This window comes from Anabrus simplex, chromosome 8, assembly GCF_040414725.1.
Source record: "Anabrus simplex isolate iqAnaSimp1 chromosome 8, ASM4041472v1, whole genome shotgun sequence".
In the NCBI taxonomy this organism is placed as follows: Eukaryota; Metazoa; Arthropoda; class Insecta; order Orthoptera; family Tettigoniidae; genus Anabrus; species Anabrus simplex.
In genome coordinates, this window is record NC_090272.1 from 90,887,052 (window position 1) to 90,912,498 (window position 25,447).

Here is a 25,447-nt window from a genome sequence, read left to right on the forward strand (position 1 = left end):
ATTGCAAAAATGCAGGAATAGACAGAAATCCATCGTAGCTTATAGCAAAGAAAAGTAATGTGTATGTAATGTAAATGTAATGGGATGGTATTCTGCACGGCATGTGCGCATTTTTCAATAATAATTCTGTGTCATTTGGCAAACCTAGAATGTCCTGGGTCAGATTGATTGATTGATTGATTGATTAAATAAATAAATAAATAAATAAATAAATAAATAAATAAATAAATAAATAAATAAATAAATAAAATAAATAAAATAAATAAATAAAATAAATGCACTAACAGCTGAAATATGCAAGAACTATTCTTAAATATTCCAGTATATGAACTATAAAATCTTGTCCTACAATACGTTTATACAATGGTAGCATACAATTATCAACTAAAGTATAACACATGAAAACATGCTAAACTCCACCACCTAGTTTTCTCCTTTCTTGAATTTAGGTATTAAAATTCCCTTTGTATTAATCTTCTCTTTTCACACACGCTTGAACACCCAAAAGTCCAGCTACTTTTATACTTTCTATTCTATCTGCACATATTCCCTCCTTAACAGTTACTATCCATCTCTGACTTTCACTACTTATCTGGATATCTTTCTTTTCCTTTATTATTCATGCTGTTACATTTAACTAATATACCTCCTCTCTATCACTACTATCCAGAGTCCTCCTCCTCATCACTTCCACTTGATCTTGCTTAGACCACAGAAAGTTCTCTCTTTTCCCATCAAGAACTCCATCAGGTCTGCAGTTTTACTTGTCAGTGCTCACGATTCCTAATTTAAAGATGTTAGAATTTTATAATCCACTGTGCAGACTGCTAAATGCTATGTATCAAGTGTGGTCTTATATGGCTTGGAAACAGGACTAGTGGTACAGGTAATAGGATATAATTATCTAAGAGGTATTTGAGATATGGTACTGGAGGATGATGGAAAAGATGTCGTGGACAGCTAGGATGAAAATCAAATACATTGTTAGAAGAGTGGGTGAAAAAATACTACTACTACTACTACTACTCATATGGCCTCGGCTACCTAGCGCAAGCATAAGACCAATATAGTTGGTTCGTTATTGAACATTATAAATTTTCCAGCTAACTCATTCCTGGTTGCCAGCGTTTCAACCCAGTGTGCTAAGTTGGGCTCATCAGTTGTTAAATAGCACACCTACCAACACGTACGGCTACTGCATACCGTGGAGGATCAACTATATTGGTATTATAAATTAACTCATTCGGGACAAATATTTCAAGTTCCCTATGGGAATCAACATCTGTATCATCTGATGGCCAAGTAGGCATCAATTTTTGAAAATGAGACAGTCTCTCATAGTGCTTTGGCACTGCCGGTGGCTCCAAGTAGCCTACACAGTGGCCTCCACTAGCCATGCATGTTGGTAGGTGTGCTATTTACCAAATGATGAGCCCAACCTAGCAAATTGGGGAAAAACGCTGGCTACCAGAAATGATTTAGCTGGAAAATTTGTAATGTCCAATAACGGACCAACTATATTGGTATTATAAATTTACTCATTCGGGACAAATATTTCAGGTTCCCTATGGGAATCAACATCTATACCACGTGCAGGCATTTTAATTTGACGCCACCTGGCTGCTTGCTTGTCAATTTCAACGTTCTGTTTTACATGCAGTATTGAACTGTAATTTCTTTTGAAGAAATTTTAATAACTTAAATTTCTCTTTTACTGTAGGCCTACTCGATGCCAGAGTAAACCGAATCTCTCTTGGGTGTCTATGGCCGAGCTTGAACGAATTTTATCAAACACCAAATGTGCCCCCAGAGATGGACTTTTCTCCGGCCTTCAAAAATCTGACTACCTCTGCCGGGTCTGAACTCACTATCTTCAGACACTCTATCACTGATCCGTAGAGGGAGCTACGAAGGTCGATCAAATATTTTTGTTCATGAACATCAACAGTTGGGAGGATTGGCCCTGCGCTTCTGTTATGCTTACGCGGGACCGTTAGGAATGGGGAGAGCGTGCTGTTAGATATTTCCCGCCATTTCGTCAGTAATGCTCACGATGTCGGAGCAACAGGTGCACCCTTTCACTGCGCAATGCATAATTATATAATTTCTTGCTCGTGAAGGAGTTACAGCGGCTGAAATTTGCCAGACATTGACTGCACAGTTCGGTGATCAAACATTGTCAAGGACGCATGTGTTTGCCTGGCATAGAAAGTTCAAGGAAGGACGAGAATGCATGAAAAATCAGCAACACGATCGCCGTCCTCGGACCAGCATTACAGACGAAAACATTCGTGCGCTTAAAGACATTATTGACGACGATCGACGTGCATGAGCGATGCACAATCAATGCTGTTTACTACTGCAAGCTGTTGAACAAGGCAATGCACAAAGGAGTGTATCACGCAAAAAACTGGCCAAAAGTCGAAAACATGAACTTGGTCAGATACAGTAACAAATTATATCCCCTTGAAAGTCAATAAATATTACATCACATATCAGTAGTTGTAGTAATCCCACACCTAAGATCTTGCCGCACAAGCAGTCGGAAGTGAGTCATCGTCTGATATGCTCGTGTCCGCTCATGCCAATGTGACGAACAGTATAAACTACTTTCTTGTTCTGAGACTGTGATTAGAAGTTTTTTATAACGAGGGCTAAGGATGAGGATATAGAATGTATGTATTTCATTTTAACATGTAAATAATATGTATTTTAATGACTCCTATCGATTACGGACACATAAGGAAACACGGTGTAAACTGACTCAAAGTTTGATGAATTCAAACTATTGCAGTACTTTTGAGTGCGAGTTCAGTCGAGTTCATCTATAATTCTTCAGGTATTATAAACTTTAGCATTTGCTGGAAATATTCAAGGAGAAAAATGTCCCGCATATGCACGCCTTTTCTATTAATGTGATTTCAAAGTAAAGTGGGACGAAGAAAGCTGAGGTGCATAGGCCAGTAAAATAAACGTATAGGTTTAAGTTATCCAACATATATATAGATTATCATACATATTCCACTTTATTATTTCCAGGGTTGGCTCTGGAGATGTCCAGAAAATCACTTTATGACATTTTGAAGCATTTTCCAAATCGGAAGACAGACTAAAAGTTTTCATTTTTGGAATGTATGCTTATACAAATGACTAAATGTCCAGAAAGTGCGAAGGGTTCCCTTAGACAGGCTTTAAAATTATTCAAGTTTCACTTTAAGCAAAAATGGACAGCTGTCAATAATAAGGAAGAACGGTTTCTGAAGAAAAATGAACAATGGCTCAAATCGAGCATTAAACTACCTACATGGAAGTCATAAAAACCAGGTCGACCATCGAAGGAATTTGAAGCGTCCAGTGGACACAGCAAACACCAAAAAACAAAGGACTTAAGGGCAGATCCCTGATGATCAGTTGACTTACGCAGCACAGATGAATCAACGTGCTGCAGGAAACATTTATGCTTCCAAAATTATGAAGTACATGACCTCATCACCAACAAGAGCTACAAGGTACAGAAAAATCCTTACATCTACTTTCAGAAATTCCATCCAAAAACACTCCAGCAACAGCATTAGCAATTTTTGTGGAAGTTGACATGACGAAAACACAATATGAGACTATTCACACTTCTAGTAAAGATATGTTTCCATGTTGTTCACTTGTGAAAGAAGCAAAGAAAGCTTGTTACCCGCGAAGAGTCCATGACAGTGACCGAAACCTGTGCCGAAATCAATCTTCAGGAGATCCTGGATCACACGTCTTTATGTTTATACGAATAACTGAAGGATGTTCTGGAAAGTATAAATTTAAATGAGGAAGGAAAACATAATCTCGAACTCTTGTCCAAGTGGGGTTGTGATGGATCTCAACAGCAACAATTCAAATAAGTGTTCCAGAATTGTGCGGATAGTGACGCAAATATCTTTCAAAGTTCATTTGTGCCCTTGCGACTGGTATGTAACACATGACACCAGAGAAAGACTATATGGCAAAACCCAGTGCTGTCATCAAGGAGATACCGCAGGCCAATACGTATTTGTTTTGTTCACGAAAAAAGTGATATTACAAATGAAGAAATAAATTATATAGAAAACCAAGTAAGAACTCTGAGGAAGACCAAAATACCTTGTGTAGGTGGTGTTTTACTTCACATAAATCATACACTAGTGCCCACCATGGTAGACGCAAAAGTATGCAATGCTCTGAAAAGTACATCTTCCACTATGAGGTGCTATATATGTGGAGACAACTCCAAAGGTTTTAATAATTTAACGAAGGAACAACGCACTGAAAACCCTGAAATTCTCAAATTTGGACTATCAATTCTTCATGCAAGGATACGATTTTTTGAGTCGCTCCAGCATTTGTCTTACACAAACCCTATTCAAAAGTGGCAAGCAAGAACGAATGCAGACAAAGCAGTTCTAACAGACACAAAGACATGTATTCAAGCAGGTTTAAAAGAAGAAATGGGCCTCTTGATTAATGTTCCTAAAGTAGGATTTGGCAACAGTAATGATGGAAACACCTCAAGGAGATTCTTTGCCGATCTTGATACCGCTTCTAAAATCACAAGAACAGATAAATCTCATAAGGAAATTTAAGGTTATTTTGGAGACTTTCTTGAGTGGATACAGAATTGATGTAAAGAAATTCGCGAATTACTCAGAAGAAACCGCATAACTGTAAAATTATATGGGTGGCACCCATTCACACCCACAGTACAAAAAATTCTGAGACAAGCAGCCACAGTAATAGAACATGCAATATTGCCCATTGGCCAACTTTCAGAAGAAGCAGACGAAGCAAGAAATAGACATTTTCACCTACCTAGGCTACAATTTTCCAGGAAGTTCTCCCGAGTTCAGTGTAACAAAGATATACTGAATAGACTTTAGTTAACATCAGATCCATTGCTGAACAGTAATAGACAAAGGTGTCAAAAGAAAAGCAAACCCTTTTCATCGGAAGCCTTAGAGCTCTTACTTCAAGAAACACCTAACGTACTTCTAACAGAAAAACTATGAAGAGACAGAAGAAACTGATAGTGATGAGTTTGATTAGGTACATTTCTACAGTAATATTTTATACAAAATGGGACTAGACCGATTTGAAGAAGATACTGTCTATGTGTGCTTATTTTTGTAAATTATGAAAACTCCTGTAGTTTATTATTTACGATTATGAATAATTTGTAATAATTTGTTATATGAAATGATACAAAAATAATTCGGAGAGGATTGCAGATACACTTCGTATGTAATTGTTTCATATCACTAAACTTGTCATGTATTATATATTAATATTTATGAATATTACAAATGTGTACAAGTACTAAATATGCATCTGAAGGTCTGATTTGTTGTGTTATATATGAACAATACACTAACTAATTACACTAAATCACTTTTTATTGCTTATTATGCTAAATGAAACCCCTAAATTATTTTGGCCAGGTTTTGAGGGGAAATACTCCTCAGTGCGATGGCTGCATATCGCCGCAAAAGACGAGACCAACCGATTCGACAGGTCATGTTCCTCCACGACAATGCGTGGCCCCATACTGCAGCTCCGTCTCCAAACTACAGGAAATGCACTGGACTACATTTGATCATCCTTCTTACAGCCCGGACTTATCGCCTTGTGATTTCCATTTGTTCGGACCGCTTAAAGAAGCTCTAGGAGGGCAACGATTTGAAAATGATGAGAGTGTGGAAGACTTTGTGCACAATTGGCTGATGACGTGAGGGCATCAAAAAGCTGCCCATACGCTGGGACAAATGCATTTCTAAAGGAGGAAACTATGTGGAAAAATGAATTGTAATTGCCTTGTGTTTTTCAATGAATGAATTAAAAAAAAAAAATCCTGTTTTTAATTGATCCCCCTCGTATTTCCAACAATAAGGAAAAGAAGACCCCAATTGACTATCTCTGCAGGCACAGTTAACATGATAGAAGGAATGATACAGGGGAGGAAAGAGACACTAGAATACACAAGACAGATCAGAAAAGGCATAGCAGACTTATGAAGAGATGACTAACAGAGGACAGAGGAGAGGAGTAGAGGAGAAGAATTGCTGCCAACCAATCATCGGACTGAGTTTAAAAAAGTAGACCCACTAAACACAGAACACTTGTTCAAGCTATACTCCACTGTACACAGTTTGACTTACCTGTGAAAATCACAGTGTTTAGAGCATTACTTCCCCAGAGCTCAACAAAGTGGACAGCATCTCCAAACCGCAGGCTTGGGTGCCCGCAGAACACTATGCATGGCTGAAATAGAAACAGTAGCATCATTATCCAGAGCATACGGTTGTACAGCCAATAACATATCACAAAGTGTTGCAAGGTAACTTGTCTGCCATGGTGACTAATGGCTTTGAAGGGAGACGGGAAAGTGTGGCCTCACAAAGGTGGACCTGTTTTCAGGGTAGGTTTTTTTTTTTTTTTTTGCTAGGGGCTTTACGTCGCACCGACACAGATAGGTCTTATGGCGACGATGGGATAGGAAAGGCCTAGGAGTTGGAAGGAAGCGGCCGTGGCCTTAATTAAGGTACAGCCCCAGCATTTGCCTGGTGTGAAAATGGGAAACCACGGAAAACCATCTTCAGGGCTGCCGATAGTTGGATTCGAACCTACTATCTCCCGGATGCAAGCTCACAGCCGCGCGCCTCTACGCGCACGGCCAACTCGCCCGGTTTTCAGGGTAGGACAGCTTAAATAAATAAATAATAATAATAATAATAATAATAATAATAATAATAATAATAATAACAGAAAGAGATCCAATAAGGAAGTCTACAGCAAAATAGAGAAAATTACCGACACAATCAGAAAAAGACGGGCACGATTTTACGGTCATCTGAAAAGAATGGACGGAAGAAAGTTAATTAAAGAAATCTTTCACTTTTTTGATTCAAACCCCAAAACCACAATTCCCTGGTTTAGAAATATCAAAGAAGACCTACAAATGCTACATATCTCAGCTGAAGACGCCCATAACAGAGATCGCTTCCGCAAGAAAATATTGACAAATGGGCTAAACCGAGACGAGCAACCGAAGAGAAGACACGGTGCCCCTTGAACAGAGGAGCATAAGCAAGCCCACTCACAAAGAATGAGGGAAATTTGGACTCTAAATAAGGCCAAGTTCAGTGTCAAATGCAACAAGACTTAAGGTGGTCCTTGATGGCCCCAGCGAATTATATAAGAAGAAGAAGAATAAGATTAAGCATCTTGGAAGTCCAGCTGTTAGAAAGGAATACGTTCAGGAACACAGTGAAGAATTTGGAAGGGGTTCAAGCTGCAGGGAGAACTAAGAAGACCGGAAGAGCCTGGACAGATGAACAATGGAAGCAGGCCAGTGAACGCATGAAGGAGTATTGGACTCAGAGAAACTCTGCACGAAGAGAAAAAAGTGAAGTTGTAGCGTGATCCTTAGTGGTCCATTCGCTTGTAAAAAAAAATAATCATCAAATCAACAGCAACAACAAAAACAACAATAATAATGTAAGATGTAAAAGGCAGTAGACAACATAATATTTGGTAATGATATAATCGTAATGAATATAGCATGATGAAGTAAATGGAGGGATTGAAGAATGAGAAATGAGAACCACAGTGGAGGAAAGGAACACAGTCGTGATAAGAGAAAAGACAGAAGGAACAGGAGTAATAGAAATGATATTCCAGTTGTGGAGAATTTAGAGTGAATTAATGAAGAATTCAAAACACCACATATGAACATCAGGAGGTTATAACTTTACAGATGTGTCCTATCACAAAGTATGGAAAGTACTATACATGATAGATATACCAATGAAGGGAGAAGGAATAATATACAAGTAAATGAAAGGAACAAACAAGTCACAAATCAATACAGAAATATGTAATAGGATAAACACAATGACAGGTCAGTTTGGGAATATTAATTAGGCGTGCTAGGATTTGGAAGGTAGAGCCCAGGATCTTAATTAAGGTACAGACTTAGCAATTGCCAAGTGTGAAACTGGAAACCATGGAGAAATACACTCAGGGCTGCAGATAGTAATGCTCCAGCCCACAAGCTCACATTTATTTCCACAAAATAACAGGATGACTTTCAGCAACATCCTACATAATGAGGTAAACCTAATTACTCGAGAGATTGGCAGATACCACTAGTGACAACTTGACCTATGTTTAAAGTGCCTCACCAACACTGTTTCCGTCAGCACCGCAGCTGATGCCCAAGTAGTGCATGATACTGGCTACAGTGTTTTGCTACCTGTTTGACGTTGCATTAATACATCAAAGGTTTCTGGCGACGGAAAGATAGGAAAGGGCTACGATTGGGAAGCAAGAAGTCTGTGGTCTCAATTAAGGTACAGCCCAGTATTTGCCTGGAGTGTAGATGCGAAACCACAGAAAACCATCTTCAGGGTTGTCATACCAGGCTGGGATAATAGCTACATTATAAGATGCTGCTCATTAGGTGAGGTTATATCACCAAAGATGTTTTTCTTAAAGTTTTCCATGGACGAGTGCAACACAATGCACAAAAATGAAAAAGAGAAATTACACTGTTCTGTGATGAGGTCCTGAGAGCGAAGGGAGGTGGTTCACCGTAAGTGTTTAAGTGTTCTGCCAGAAATATCTGTGTTTAAATATCAAGCTTTTGAATTTCCAAACTGTGGACTTATTTCTTTCCATGTACAAGCATTTGCTTGTCCTGATAGCCATGTGAAGTGAGATGAACTGCTATAATACATATCTTCCGAAGAGGTAAACTATTAAATTAAGAATAAATTACCAGGCTGAATGCTCAGGCAACACACTGTTGGGCTTCTGAACTCAAGCTGGCAGGTTCTATCTTGGAAGAGTCTAATGGTATTTAAGGTGCTCAAATACAACACCCTTGCATGAAATTCTGGGTGTAAGGTTCATCTCTAAAGATAATAGGCAACTTAATGTCTTTGGAGTGTACAGACCAGGAAAGGGTAGCGTTGATGCCGATTCAGAATTATTTGATAGATAATCAGCTATGCGGGAAACGGTAAGGAAAGGAATGGGATTGTAGCGGGTGATCTCAATTTACCAAATGTCAATTGGGAAGGAAATGCGAACGACAGGAAGCATGAACAACAAATGGCAAATAAGTTAATATGGGAAGGGCACGTGATTCAGAAAGTGATGGAACCAACTAGAGGGAAGAATATTTTGGATGTGGTGCTGATAAAACCAGATGAGCTCTATAGAGAAACCGAAGTAATTGACGGTATTAGTAATCACAAAGCTGTTTTTGTCGTAGTTAAAAATAAATGTGAAAGAAAGGAAGGTATTAAAATTAGGACTATTAGGCAGTACCATATGGCTGATAAAACAGGCATGAGGGAGTTTATGAAAAGTAACTATGATCGCTGGAAAATGGTAAATAAAAATGTAAAAAGACTCTGGGATGGGTTTAAAGCAATCGCTGAGGAATGTGAAAATAGGTTTGTACCTTTAAAGGTGCTAAGGTATGGTAAAGATCCACCATATTATAACAGAGAAGTAAAGAGACTAAGAAGGAGGTACAGGTTGGAACGAAAGAGAGTTAGAAATGGTTATGGAAGTAAGGAGAAATTGAAGGAACTTACTAGGAAATTAAATCTAGCAAAGAAGTCAGCTAAGGATAACATGATGGCAAGCATAATTGGTGGTCATACAAATTTTAGTGAAAAATGGAAGGGTATGTATAGGTACTTTAAGGCAAAAACAGGTTCAAAGAGGGACATTCCAGGAATCATTAATGAACGAAGGGAGTGTGTACGCGAGAATCTTCAAAAGGCAGAAGTATTCAATCAGCAGTATGTAAAGATTCTTGGTTACAAGGATAATGTCCAGATAGGGGATGTGTATAATACTAAAGAAGTACCGTATTTCCCGGCATAATCGCACTTTTTATACCAAAATTTTCGAAAAAATAATAGGGTGCAACCATTATACGAAGAATTTTTAATACCAGTATTTGTATTACTCAAAAAAATTTATTTTACTGAGAAGTTGCTTCACTTCATTCACGAGGTGACCTCGGAAACTATCTAAAACAAGCAGAGCTGGTTGTTTTAGTAGTGCACCTGGCCTTCTATCCCACACAGTTTTAACCCAGTCCAGCATGAGTTCTACGTACATCCAACCTTTTGGTTGCACTCGTACATGAATTCCACGGGGAAACTGTATATCCTTAGGCATCGTTTTCCTCTTGACAATGATGTAAGGCGGTAACTTTCCTCCGTCAGCTGTAATGGCTAGCATTGCCGTGCATTGCAACTTCTCACTACGGCTGGTTTTCATTGATACACTCCGTGATCCTTTTAGCGCAATAGTGCTGTTGCGAGGCATATCAAAAAAGATTGGAGTCTGATCGGCATTACCGATTTGAGAAAGCAAGTACGAAGTTTCCTTGCGCAAACGTATGACAAATCGATGAAAATTTACAATCTTGTCCGTGTAACCAGCAGGCAACTTTTGGCTTAGTGTTGTTATCCTTCGCACCGACAGATTGTGTCGTCGCATGAACCCCTTAATCCACCCACGACTCGCCTTAAACTGAGTTATGTTGTGTTAGCGCGCTACCTATCGTCCCTTAATTTGTAACATTTCATATGATACACTGCAGCCATTGCTACGTATTTTATCGACGTACATAAACACTTCTTCGTCAATTATAGGAAATTTCCCTGTTTTAGGACCTCTAAACGTGCATCTAGAAGGGTTTGTGCTTTTTAGCTTGTTTTTTAATTTCTGCCAGTCACGCACCAACTTTTCACTCACTAAAAATTTTCTTTCTGCAGCTCTGTTCCAGTGCTGTTCAGTGAAGGCAATTACGCTTAGCTTGAAGCCAGCAGAATAGTTTCTATATTTATCCATAATCGCTTATAAATGCTTCACACGTTAATGTTTTGCAATATAAATGACTTTCCATAAATGTTCACTATTAAAACAAATTATTTCTACAAACACCCCAAACACAAATTAAAAACTTAAATTCTCACGCACACATGTCTACAGAAATCATGTCAGTCACAAACAAATAAATGCATCTGTGATCTGGCCATTCCAGAGCAGCCAATACTGTTAGGCAGCAAGGAAGCATGCAGCAATTTGTTATCAGTTGAGCTCGTTGGTTGCAACACACTAGTGCGCTTGCGCAAAGCTCGCAAACAGGAGCACGGGCGTCTTCATACATCGCTCTAGCAAGCGTGGTGTAGATCTACTGTAGTTGACCGTGTTCCGAGACATCAGTAACAAACATTCATTTTTTCAATTTCTTTTAAACATACGGTAATCAGGTTAATATTTATTCCCAGTTATTGATGATTTTACATTACGTTACTGACTAGTTTATAAAATAAAACTTTAATACCACTGGATAATAATTATCTTGACTGCTTGGGTAAAAGTTTTCATCCCATGCCCGGACAATAACGCAGGAGCCGGCCCCCATGGTGTAGGGGTAGCGTGCCTGCCTCTTACACGGAGGCCCCGGGTTCAATTCACGGCCGGGTCAGGGAATTTTACCTGTATCTGAAGGCTGGTTCGAGGTCCACTCAACCTACGTGATTGCAATTGAGGAGCTGGCGGCCCCGGTCTATAGAGAGCCAAGAATAACAGCCGTGAGGATTCGTCTTGCTGACCACACGAAACCTCGTAATCTGCAGGCCTTTGGGCTGAGCAACAGTCGCTTGCTAGGCCAAGGTCCTTCGCGACTGTTGCGCCAGGGTGCGGGTGGTTGTAATAACGCAGAATTCTATCAGACCTCTTGTCTACTAAAAGACAAGTGTGTGTTGGTACTGGTATTTCCTGGCGACGTTAACGATAAGCGATAACTTATAGCCTTACGTATTTCAAATGAGAACTCATAATATGTAGGTGGTGAATAAATTGTACACTGTGTCGCGACCACATTGTCGAAATGCTGATAGCCTCCGGTAAGCCATACGTCGTACATATACCGGTATTATTTATACGTTGTGCAACATCTCGCAAATGTGACTGTGTTGCCAAATTGCCCATAAACCATACACGTATTTAAATTGCGTATTCATGTGCAACTTACATTGCAGTTCCATTTACCTTTTAACCAGATTGGTGAACAAAATCTGGGCGTGCGACGATTATGCGATTAAGGGCCGATTGCAGAAACGGCATTTAGACGATGTCTACGGTTAAACAATGCCTAAGTATGGCTGCCGCATTGCAGATATGTTATTTATCACTTAGACACTGTCTAAAACCGATGTTCAACCGGTCATGTTTAAACACTGCCGAGAGCACTGTTTAACCTCAAATGACAGGACTGAATCACAATCAGATGTTATGTACCGTGAAATACGTAATTTGTATTATCATGCTGAGACGATTCCGGGAAGAAAGGTTAGTCCGACGGCCTCTCTGTGGGTCGCCCGCTGCTAAATCGCAGCAATTCGTTTGACATGTACGGGGAGATAATCATAAAATAAGGTTTCGTTTTACGAGAGACTTGTTTCTTGAGACTGACAAAGTGATAGTCCGGTAACTGTCAACTTGAATAAATTCTTGGCAATCGATATATTTTATTATATACATGGGGTAATTTCCATGGAATTATAGGTCACTTCGACTACATACATATCACAATTACGTGTCCCGATCGTCTGCGGGCTGTCACATACATCAACCGGGAGAGATTCACTTATATTTACTGCCTAGTAAACACACATAATAGTGAAAACTAAAAAGTAGGTTGTATGGGATTTGTATATATATATAATCACATAGGTTTTCGGCAACTATCAGATAGGAAAAGGCAAGTGGTGGTGATAATCGTTTAAAGAGGACTGGTGAAGAAGAGCCGTGGCCATAATAACAGCCCTAGTATTTGCCTGGTGTAAAAATAGGGAAACTATGGAAAACAATCTTCACGGCTGCCGATGATGCGTTTCGAATCTACGATCTCCAGAATGCAAGCTACATCTATATGGCCCGTACAACACACTCGGTTACACATTACTATTGCGTCATCTTCTCTTCGTCGAAGCTACTGTATTTATGAGTAAATTACACTCACTGTAACAATGAAAGCGTAAGCTACACTTCCCCGTACGGTGGCGTGTCGCTTTAGTGTCGATAATATTATGAGATTCAATTTACACCCAAAGCGATACTCTTATCTGTGGGCAAGCCATGCTCAGCCATATTTGAGTAATGTGTAGGAAGACAAACAGCTGACTGGCGTTCGGCGCGCGCACCGACGAATTTCATTGGTTGCGACAAGCAAAGAGTTGCATGAAAGATACTTCTGTCTCCATTTTCAAACCAAAATTGAAACTTTAAGGGATGTCTAGTTAAACATCGACTGAACATTGTTTATGCAATGGAAGATCGTGAATGATTTAGACGTTGTTTAGGTAAACGATGTCCAAAGCTTAAAACTAGTCATCGTTTCTGCAATCGGCCCTAAATGTTTAAAGTCAGATTTTTGTATTAAAAATAAAGGATGCGACGATTACGCGGTGGCGAAGATTTTGACGGGAAATACGGTATTCAAATTTGCCTATGATAACAATAACATTTACAGTAAGATACAAAAGTTGAAAACTAGAAAAGCAGCTGGAATTGATAAGATTTCTGGGGATGTACTAAAGGCAATGGGTTGGGATATAGTGCGATATCTGAAATACTCATTTGATTATCATTTGGTTGAAGGAGCTATACCAAATGAATGGAGAGTTACTATAGTAGCCCTTGTGTATAAAAGAAAGGGTGATAGACATAAAGCTGAAAATTACAGGCCAGTCAGTTTGACATGCATTGCATGTAAGCTTTGGGAAAGCATTCTTTCTGATTATATTAGACATGTTTGTAAAATTAATAACTGGTTTGACAGAAGGCAGTTTGGGTTTAGGAAAGGTTATTCCACTGAAGCTCAGCTTGTAGGATTTCAGCAAGATATAGCAGATATCCTGGATTCAGGAGGCCAAATGGACTGAATTGCGATTGACCTATCTAAGGCATTTGATAGGGTAGATCATGGGAGACTACTGGCAAAAATGAGTGCTATTGGACTAGAAAAAAGAGTGAGTGAATGGGCAGCTATACTTCTAGAAAATAGAACTCAGAGAATTAGAGTAGGCCAAGCTTTATCTGACCCTGTAATAATTAGGAGGGGAATTCCTCAAGGCAGTATTATTGGACCTCTATGTTTTCTTATATCATCATCATCATCATCATCATCATCATCGGTTTGCCCTTCCAGCGAGCCGGGTAGGGTGTTTGAAAACGAGCGTCTCCCAAAGTTGCCTATTCAAAAACATTTCGTTGTCCAAGACAGATTCCCAATTCCATCCTCATCTCTCCACTTCTTCCATCAGTTGGTCCATCCATCTTCTTCTTGGTCTTCCAGCTGGTCTTCTACCTGTTATTCTCTTTTCCAAATAAGCATATGGTAACCTTGTGCTATTCATTAGTTTAACATGCCCAAACCATTTAAGTCTAAATGACCTAAGTCTTTCCTCCATCGATTCATTTAGACCTAGGTTAGATCGGATCTCATCATTTTTCACATGATCAAGTCGGGTCTTTTGGAGGGCAGTTCTAAGAAATTTCATTTCACAGGCTTGAATCCTACTACATTCCTTTGATGTTAGTGTGCAGGTTTCCAGAGAATATATAAGGATAGGAATGAAATATGACTTGTACAGGGTCATTTTTGTTCTCTGTGGGACCTTCTCACCCCATAGTAGGTGTCTAACGATACTGTAAAAAGTTAGAGCCTTTGGTTACTCTGTTTGTTATTTCTATCTCAGCTCTGTTATTACTAGCCATTACGCTTCCTAAATTACTGAATTGGTGAACTACTTTAACTTGGTAGTCCTGTATTTTTATGTTGCATTCTGTATTATGTCTGCTGATTTTCAATGCTACTGTTTTTGATGGGTTCAATTTCATTCCATAATCATCAAACTTCTTACACCATGCATTCAGATTATTTTGCACTCCCTCCTCTGTTTCATCCCATATTGGCACATTGTCTGCAAAACACCAGAGCCTGAAGATCTTGATTACCTTTTCCTTTTAGTTCCTTTAAAATGGTATCCATAACTGCTATGAATAGAAGAGGTGATAATGCACTTCCCTGTTGTACTCCTTTGGTTGTATTAAACCATTCAGAGTGACCAGCTCCAATTCTGACACAGCTTTTACAATTAGTATATAGCATCTGGATCTTCCTAATAAGGTACTCCGGTACACCAAGTTTTTAAAGACTTTTCCAAATAGTTGATCTAGGAACATTATCATATGCCTATGTTTTCTTATATATATCAATGATATGTGTAAAGAAGTGGAATCAGAGATAAGGCTGTTTGCAGATGATGTTATTTTGTACAGAGTAATAAATAAGTTACAAGATTGTGAGCGGCTGCAGGGTGACCTTGATAGTGTTGTGAGATGGACGGTGAGCAAGTGTATGATGATAAACGGGGTTAAAAGTCAGGTTGTGAGTTTCACAAATAGGAAAAGTCCTCTCAGTTTTAATTACTGTGTTGATGGCGTGAAAGTTCCTTTTGGGGATCATTGTAAGTACCTAGGTGTTAATATAAGAAAAGACCTTCGTTGAGGTAATCACATAAATATGATTGTTAATAAAGGGTACAGATCTCTGCATATGGTTATGAGGGTATTTAGGGGTTGTAGTAAGGATGTAAAGGAGAGGGCATATAAGTCTCTGGTAAGACCCCAACTAGAGTATGGTTCCAGTGTATGGGACCCATACCAGGATTACTTGATTCAAGAACTGGAAAAAAATCCAAAGAAAAGCAGCTCGATTTGTTCTGGGTGATTTCCAACAAAAGAGTAGCGTTACAAAAATGTTGGAAAGTTTGGGCTGGGAAGACTTGGGAGAAAGGAGACGAGGTACTCGATTAAGTGGTATGTTCCGAGCTGTCGGTGGAGAGATAGCATGGGAAGACATCAGTAGACGAATAAGTTTGACTGATGTCTTTAAAAGTAGGAAAGATCACAATATGAAGATAAAGTTGGAATTCAAGAGGACAAACTGGGGCAAATATTCGTTTATAGGAAGCTTTTACGGTTTTCGGAGACACCGAGGTGCAAGAATTTAGTTCTGCAGGAGTTCTTTTATGTGCCAGTAAATCTACCGACATGTGGCTGACGTATTTGAGCACCTTCAAATACCACCGGACTGAGCCAGGATCAAACCTGCCAAGTTGGGGTCAGAAAACAAGCACCTCAACCATCTGAGCCACTCAGTCCGGCTTTCCGAAATTTAACCACATACGAGAAAATATAAGCTAACCTCTGAAATCAGAGATGCGTTCTGCCATATCTTGAGGTGTATCACATGCTTACCTAATTTCAGTGTATAGTATTAAAATTAAGTGATTGTTTACTTAGCCTTTATTTCAAACGAGTTGACAACTGCTATCGACCACGTTATTTACGGTTTTATTATGAAAACATGTTCTCTTTCATTTCTAAATTTCTTTACTCAACAGCAGTTCATGGGTATTACTAATAGCCTCTGACATTGCCTTCGAATGTCGACGAGTGACACACAACAGCACCAACATTATACGTAACACTAAAACAGTCAATAATAATAACAAATATAACCAATCAGGTGTCTACCGTATCAAATGTAACAACTGTGACACAAGTTATATTGGACGTACAGGCAGAAACTTCACCATCTACTATACAGTAATGAACATATAAATGCAGTAAAACATAACCATTTCTCATCAATAGGCCAACATGTAGAAGAATCTAAGCATAGCTTCACAGACATCAATAACGATATGATGATACTAAACATAAACTCTAAGAGCCCCTGCTCAACATAACCGAAGATTTCTATATTTCTTTGAACAAATACGCTAATCCTAATCATAACATTAACGATATTACAGAGAAAACCAGCATCATTTTTTATAAAGCCATTCCGGCATTAAAGAATGATTACGTCAAAATAGTAAACACACGCTCTAACACGGCTAACTCGAAATTCCGGCCTGCTACACATGACAGTTCCATAGTGATGACGTCACATTTTTAGTGCCGCGATGTCGAGGTACGAGTCTTGTTTACATGGTGGTTTTGCAGCACGTTGTTGTTATTTCAACGTTATTAGAGGTGTTCGTTCGTGTTCAGAAGTGATAACTGTATGAAAACGCATCAGTAAAGGATGTATTTTCAGCAGTAGTATGTGTTAAATACTATACCATTCTAATTTGAGCAGCCTGATGTTAGGAAGTATTGCTAGGTTATGTGATGGGTTAGGTGAACCCACTGAGCTATTATGAATTGTCTAAAGATGGTACGGTACTATAAAGTTTATTATTTTATGATTATTATTAAAATGTGTTACTGTAGTGTATGCTCCTCTCTGCAAAATGGGACGAACGTGTGGTGTGCCTGGATGTACATCCAATTACCGTTCGAATAAAGAGGTGGCTATCTCAACATTTGCGTTTCCTAGCGATAAGGAAAAGCGAGCTAAATGGATTCATGCTATACACCGAGCTAATTTTGAACCCAGTAAATATGCCTGTGTCTGTATTAAACATTTCTCCGAAAATCACATCATTCGAGTTAATACTGCAAAACGATCAGATGGTTCCGTTTTAAGTGTACCTAGGGTAAAGCCAAAATTAACTGACGATGCTGTGCCAACTATATTTCCTGGGCAGCCTTCATATATGTCTCAACCAACACCTGCCAAACGAAAATCGCCAGAAGAAAGGAGAGAGGATATTTTGAAGAATGACGAACGAACCTTGAAGACATGGTGTGAAGGAGACAAGATACCAAATTATGAGGACTTGTTGGGTAAGTTAACAACCCTAAATGTACTTGAGTTTTCTACCAAAACTGATGTCGATAAAGTTTTGTTTTACAAGCTTCAAACCAGAGACATTCTGACTGTCGAGGTATCTATTACAATTTTCAAGGACTTAAGTGTGCAAGTTTGCTTAAATGGTTGCAAGATTCCTTCTAAAAAAATATAGCTGGATTTTAGGAGATAGTCTGCTGTGTACCACATATTCAGCACTTGAGTGTTTACTGAGTCATTTGAATGCTTTTGGTAACTCTTCTACATCAGGGGATACAGTTAACAAGTTAAATAATATGTGCTTAACTCTAGATGACTGTATTAGTGAGTTATTGAATTTAGTCAGTGATGACACGTTGCCACTTGCTCATAAACTCCAGTTTTTAAGAGAACAACTTGAGTTCAGTGTGTCTAAAGAAATGAAGTATTCATCCGAGACTTTTTTGTGGGCATCTTCAATATTTTTTTCATTTCCTGGTGCATATATTCAATTGAGAAATTCAGGAGTTTTGACCTTACCTCATCCTTCTTACTTAAGAAGATTAGGTGCTGATATGAAGAGTGAAGCAGGGTTGAAGGACTCTCAAGTAAATTATCTTAAAGAAAAAGCAAAATGTTTAAAACCACATGAAAAAATTGTCAATGTTCTTTTTGATGAAATTCACATAATGCAGAGTATGACATACAGAGGGGGTCGCTTAGAAGGTTTTTCAGAAAACAATGACATTGCTACTAAAATTCAAGCATTCATGTTAACTTCTTTATTTTCTGCAAATGAGGACATTATTGCATTATATCCTGTAAAAACTTTACAGGCAGAAGAATTAAGGAAATTAACACTACAGGTACTGAAAGTGTTACATGAATGTGGATTTGTTGTTTTGTCACTGATATGTGATAATAACAGACTGAACCGTAACACATTTAAGGTGCTTTGTAATGGTACTATTACACCATGTATTGATAATCCTTTTAATCCAACAGAAAAAATATTTCTGTTATTTGATACAGTGCACCTATTGAAGAGTGTTAGAAATAATTGGCTAAACCAGGGTAACGAAGAACAGAGCTTCATTTTTCCATACATTGAAGACACAAGGATAGTTCTAAGTGCGAATTTGAAGGATTTAAAAGTTCTTCATTTTTCAGAAGAAAGAACTTTAGTGAAGTTAGCACCAACTTTGTCAAAGAAGGTCTTGTATCCCTCAAATATTGAACGCCAGAATGTCTCACTGGCTGTCCGTCTTTTTGATGAGAAGAACATTGTGGCTTTGCAGACATTTTTTAAGGATCATTGCATTGTGGGTACAGCAGAATTCATAAAGACTGTCCTAACATGGTGGAAAATTGTCAATGTAGGAACCCCAAAAGCAGGAAAACAACTTAGAGATCCATTACGGGAGCCAATTCGAAGTGGTGAAGATGAAAGTGTGTTATTTCTTAAGAAGTTTGTAGAATTTCTGGAGTTATGGCAAAGTTTGAGTGTACAGACATCTTCTAAGCATACAGGGAAATTAACCCAGGACACATTTTTTGCATTAAGGCATACAACAGAAACTCTCATTAGATTGACTGAATATGTATTTAGAACATTTCAAGACTGCAAATATTTGCTGTTAAGGAAATTTCAGACTGACCCACTTGAAGCCAGATTTGGTCAATACAGGCAAATGTGTGGCTCCTGTTACCATGTCTCTGTTTCTCAAGTGCTTGATTCAGAAAAAAAACTTAAAATTATAAGTGTTTTAAAGTTGAAGTCCTCATCATATGAAGAATTCTCATTGAAAGACTTTTCCTTAAAAGGAGATCTAAATGAATCCGTGAAGGATGTTTCATACAATGAAGATCTAAATTTGGCTATCACTAAATCAAGGGACTTAGAAATTGATTTCAATACTGCATCAGTATTGTTTTACATAGCAGGGTACATTTCACACTGTTTATTGAGAAATGTCAAAGGATGTGCTGATTGTAAAACACTTATTACTTTGGACAAAGAATTGTCAACAGTAGGACTGAATGATGAAACAAATTCATACTTGCTAAACCTGTGCAGAGGGGGGTTGAAACAGCCTACAGATTTTGTTTTTCAGATTGCTGTGGAGGGCTACACTTTATTTCAGACCTTGATATCTGATTTTGAAGATGCCTTTTTGAACACTGGAAATCACAGGGATGTTTTTACAAACCTTTTGAAAATGAAAATTGAAGAAACTGGCAATTACTCTGATAAGTGTGTGTGTGGTATTGAGTTCATTAGTATTGTGTCCAAGATCTGCCACATTTTGGGAAACATTTTTAGTAACAATTACTCAAAAATAATTAACAACAACACTGTGTGCACAAACAAGCGTAAAATAATTAAATTTTAGAGACAACAGTTCGCCTAGTGAGCATCAAATGATTTATTATGGAGGTCTACATGTTAATTCAGGCCTTGATATCTGATTCAAAACTGTATTTTTAAACAGTGGAAATCATAGGGATGTTTCTTTCAATGTTTTGATAATGGAAGTTGAAAAACCTGGTAATTTCTGTGACAAGTGTGGGTGTGAGCTGCAGAATTAATGAGTGTTGTGTCCAAGATCTATCATATCATGGCAAATTCTTTTCCCAACTGTCATTCATAAATAATGAATAACACTTTGTGCTCAAGTGTAATATAATGGCATTTTAGAGACAACAACAGTTTGCTGAGTGACCATCATACTACTTTTCAAATTGTGGAAAGCTACACGTTAACTGAGACCTTGATATTTCATCCAGTAATAATTGTAGGGATGTTTCTTTCAATGTTTTGATAATGGAAGTTGAAAACCTGTGACAAGTGTGGGTGTGTGCTGCTGAGTTAATGAGTGTTGTGTCCAAGATCTATCATATCATGGCAAATACTTTTCCTAACTGTCATTCATAAATAATGAATAACACTTTGTGCTCAAGTGTAATATAATGGCATTTTAGAGACAACAACAGTTTGCTGAGTGACCATCATACTACTTTTCAAATTGTGGAAAGCTACACGTTAACTGAGACCTTGATATTTCATCCAGTAATAATTGTAGGGATGTTTCTTTCAATGTTTTGATAATGGAAGTTGAAAACCTGTGACAAGTGTGGGTGTGTGCTGCTGAGTTAATGAGTGTTGTGACCAAGATCTGTCATATTTTGGAAAATACGTTTTGTGACTTGTTCATGTGCTCAGACAAGCATAAAAGAATGACATTGTTTTGGGAGAAAACCATTCGCCTAGTCACCATCATCGTACAGTCAAGGTGAGTAGCCTTCCGCCCAACATTTTACAATATGTGATATATTACCTTGAGTGCATATATTTGTGTATTCGTATGTATTCTTTTGATAGTGTTTCTTCGATGTTATGTGTTTATAGGCTTATTGCATTTTCTTTGTCACATGATGATAAAAAGTATCGTATCAGCAATGTAGGAATTACACGCGACGATGGAGAGTGAGCACTATACGCGTGACGTCACAACTCTTGGTAGCAGGCCTCTATACATCATATAACACAAAACTTTTTCATGACGAAGGTTCATACAAACATGACACATATCAGCCTCAGAACATTCTCGAAGATTATCTCATACAGCTAAACCAACATGACATAGAAGCAAAGGAACCACACAGAAGATAGAAGAATGGAATCTAAGCAACATGATCTTTTAATAAGCATTTTAATGTGTTAAAACTTTTTAAGTGTTTTATATTGTGGCCCATATGTTTTAATGTGTCCTGTATACTCATGTCCTAACTTATTTTAACTTTTTACATTTGACCACAGATATTTCAACTTCATGTCACTGTATACTGCATTTGTATCCCCCATTAGACAACCGGATGTCTAACACAATAACAACTTGTGATTTGTCTAATGGCTGGAAACTAATCATTTATTAGCTGATGATGGCCGTTAAGGGCAGAAACCGGTACTAGTGTAATCTATTTATAATAAATCATGTATTGATTGGTGGAAAAACACATTTCTTGTCTATACATTCTACTGTAGTGATCGAGCTCTGTCAAAAAACCGGTAAATATTTGTGTTATATATCAATATTTATTTATCAGGTACTGAGCAAGTTGGTCGTGCTGTTCAGGTCATGTAGCTGTGAGCTTGCGTTTGGGAGACGGTGGGTTTGAATCCCACTGTCAGCAGCCCTGAAGATGAATTTCTGGGGTTTTCCATTTTTTATCACGCAAATGCTAGGGTTGTACATTAATTACAGCCATGGCCACCATATTTGCAATCCAAGCCCTTTCCCATATGTGCAGACTGGCTTATATAATTTTCTGTGGGAGATGAAAGAGTGACATTCTTAACTGACCTGACGTGTTCTTTCACCATTGTTGCTAACAAGCCTTTTTTAATGCCAATATATGAGCGATCACAACCACTTGGAACTTCACATAAGAAAGGAATACTTTTTTCTGTAGTCCTGGTTTGTACCATTCCTGTTAGGCTTCTTGATCTTCACAGCTCATGCTGTCTCCTGATGTATAGCTGTTTTTTTTTCATGGATGCTGTCAATTCTCTTAATGAATTCAAGCGGTTATCAGCATCTGCAAGGTTATTCACCCTAGTAAATAACGTTTGAAGGAGAGCTATATTTTGGCACGGATAGTGGTATGAAAATGCCACAGCAGAACACTTCTATAGCACAGACCATCGAATCCTCTTGGAGCAATCAAATTTCATAAAGTTCAGCTTCTTTTGCTAGATTTGTTAATATAAAGTGGCTTTAATCCAGATATAATATTTATTTTAATAAACATCAATGTGGATTCTTTGGCACTCCTGATCAAGGGCAATTGTCCTGCTTCTGCAGGGGCCAACAGGCAGGATAGTTCAAATTCATCCTGGTCAAGAGGGCATGGTTAGAGTCATTACTTTTGATATATCAAGCAGAACTTACACCAAGAGCATCAAGAAGATTGAGAAATCCACTGATAATTCAATGTCATCAGACACTGTGATATTTGTGAAGTTTACAATATCTATGTCAAATCTCAAAAACGTATTTGTTTTGCTTAGATTCAAATATGCACAGTAAGTGAATGTATAATTATTTGCTTTTGCTTAAATTGATTCATTTTCAACTGGGATGATACTGTAAATGGACATTCAAAGGTTTGCTGACAGAGTACCTTTAAGGAGAACAGGATATTAAAATTTGCGCTCTATGTTATCATTATCTTCATTTCCCGTTTCCAGCTTGCCAGGTCAGGTTGTGAATCACGGACCTCCATCGCTGCTGGTCTCTCCATCACTCTTCTCCTTTTTTAAGTACATCTTCTGGTTTTTCTCCCCTCTTCTCTATGCACTCCCACATTGAATCTGTCCACCTCTTTCGGGGTCTTCCTCGTGGCCTCTTTCCTGTTCACTTCCCTGAAAAAGCTTTTTCTGGCACTCTCTCTTCTCCCATTCTTATCATATGCCCATGCCACTTTAGCTTTGTTGTTTCTATCTTGTCTTGAAGTTCCAAGATTCCTGTCCTTTTCTTCTTCTTCTTCTTCTTGCGTTCTGGCCTTCTAAGGACCACGTTACAATTTCAATTGTTCCTCCTTAGTTGTTCTTTCCTTTTCTTCCAGTATTCTTTCATTGTTTCCTTTTCCTTATATCTTCATTTCTGATTCTATCCTTTCTGGTCTTGCCCTCGATACCTCTTAGGAACATCTCCGCTACCTGTATGGGTTCATAATAGGTTGAATATAATAATTTCTTCGGAACATCATGGTTCCACAAAATACCCCTTGCACTCTGGTAGAAGCTGTTTGCTTGTTGTATTCTTTTTCCAATTTCCTCAGTAATCTTTCCATCCTCTGATCACACTTCCCAAGTACTTGAAACTTTTAACCACTTCCAGAATTTTACCATTCAGTTTTATCTTTCCTCTTCCTTCCTTCCTTCCCCTTGCTATCACTATTGTTTTACTTTTCTCTGTGCTTACTTTCATCCCCAATTTTCCTATCTCTTGATTCCATATATCTACTTGTTCTTGTACTTCTGTTTCATTCTCACCCCATATCACTATATCATCTGCAAACAACATGGCTTTTGTTGCCTGTCTTCCCAAACTCTGTTTAATGTTCTTATGAATTTCATCCATGACTATGATGAATAGTATGGGGGATAGATAGTACATTTCCCTGTCAGAGACCAGTTTCAACTTTAAATCATTTTGTTTTTCCTATACTAGTCTTCACACTATTAACACAATTTTTGTACATAGCTTTTACAATTTGCATTTCCACTCTGTTAAATTATTTTTTCCTTAATATATTATGTATTGATATTTATTTGATTTATCATGTTTCATTTTTTGCAATATTTTTCACTACATTCAACATCATCATCATTTTTGAACTCCAGCTTGCTGGGTTTGGTGTCCAAGAACTCGCCATCTCCTCCTGTCTTCACACATTTTCTGTTTGAGGACATCTTTCCATCTGAGATCTCTCTCCTCCACATCTCATTATACTGTCTCTATCCAGCGCTTCCATGTCCTTTGTCTTAATCTTTTTCCTGGCATAGTAAAATCAATGTATTTTTGGGGAGGTCTTTTGCTGTTCATTCTTATAATGTGCTCATTCCACTGAAGTCTGTGCTTCGTTATTACAATGGTATCAGGAACCTCAATGCTCGCTACCTTCCTGTTCACGGTAGAAGTCCGTTATAGCGAGTGCTGCAAATAACAAGAACCCCGTTATAATGCAAATTTTTTGTTGTCTCTTCAAAATTCCTATATTAAACTGTGTATTATCCTTCGGTTACAGCGAGAGCCCTATCAATGACGCATCCGTTTTTACGAGCACATAAGCGCACGCGATTTTCCCCATTATCAATATTTATGCACCCGAGCGATTACGTTGCATGCGATCGATTACCTTCGGTATCGTTTCCTCGCTATTTCCACTAGCGAGTTCTCTCGTCAACATTCGAAGGCGATGTCAGGGTCGATTAGTAACACCCGTGGACTGCTGATCCGCAAAAGAAAATTCAAAATGAAAGAGGACATTTTCGTAATAAATGCGTTAATAACATGCCCGATAACTGTTGTTAATTTAAACCTAAGAATTTCATTTTTGTCCGTATTGAACTGAGAATGAAAGATAGGAAAACATAAAAGGGTCCACCTTTTCAATACAAAAATGTTATAGTTTATTTATAACATGTATTGGCACTTGGAACTAGTTTCGACGCTGTTTGGCGTCATCATCAGCCAAAATGTGGGAAATAGGCCAGCATGTAGGCATTTATATTGCACAAGGCGTTACATTAAACAATACACATCTTACAAGGAGATAAAAACAGGGACGAATATAGAAACAAATGAATCGTTGAGAAAGCAAAAGTTACACATATTAAAAATAACCTTAACCACACATCTTGCAGTGCGAAAGTATTCTTCTTGAATGATTCCTGAATATAAAACACACGCGTACACATTTCTGAAGAGCCAGCAGGCAGGACAAAGTAAAGTGAAACCTTAAGAGTTCTTCTGAGAAGAGTTCATCATTTTTTCTATGTTCCAACTAACTAATGAAGTCTCCCTTGAGTTCCTGATAAACATA

At 38.2% G+C, this 25,447-nt stretch overlaps 1 protein-coding gene across 2 annotated transcripts in view; it reads right to left on the reverse strand.

Moving 5' to 3' along the window:
- Nucleotides 1-25,447, reverse strand: part of IntS9 (integrator complex subunit 9) — a 157,765-nt gene that overhangs the window by 63,874 nt on the left and 68,444 nt on the right. For both annotated transcript variants that reach the window (XM_067152914.2, XM_067152913.2), the window contains exon 9: nt 6,174-6,276. In XM_067152914.2, the coding sequence (XP_067009015.2) occupies nt 6,174-6,276 (103 nt within the window). The remainder of the gene's footprint in view (nt 1-6,173; nt 6,277-25,447) is intronic.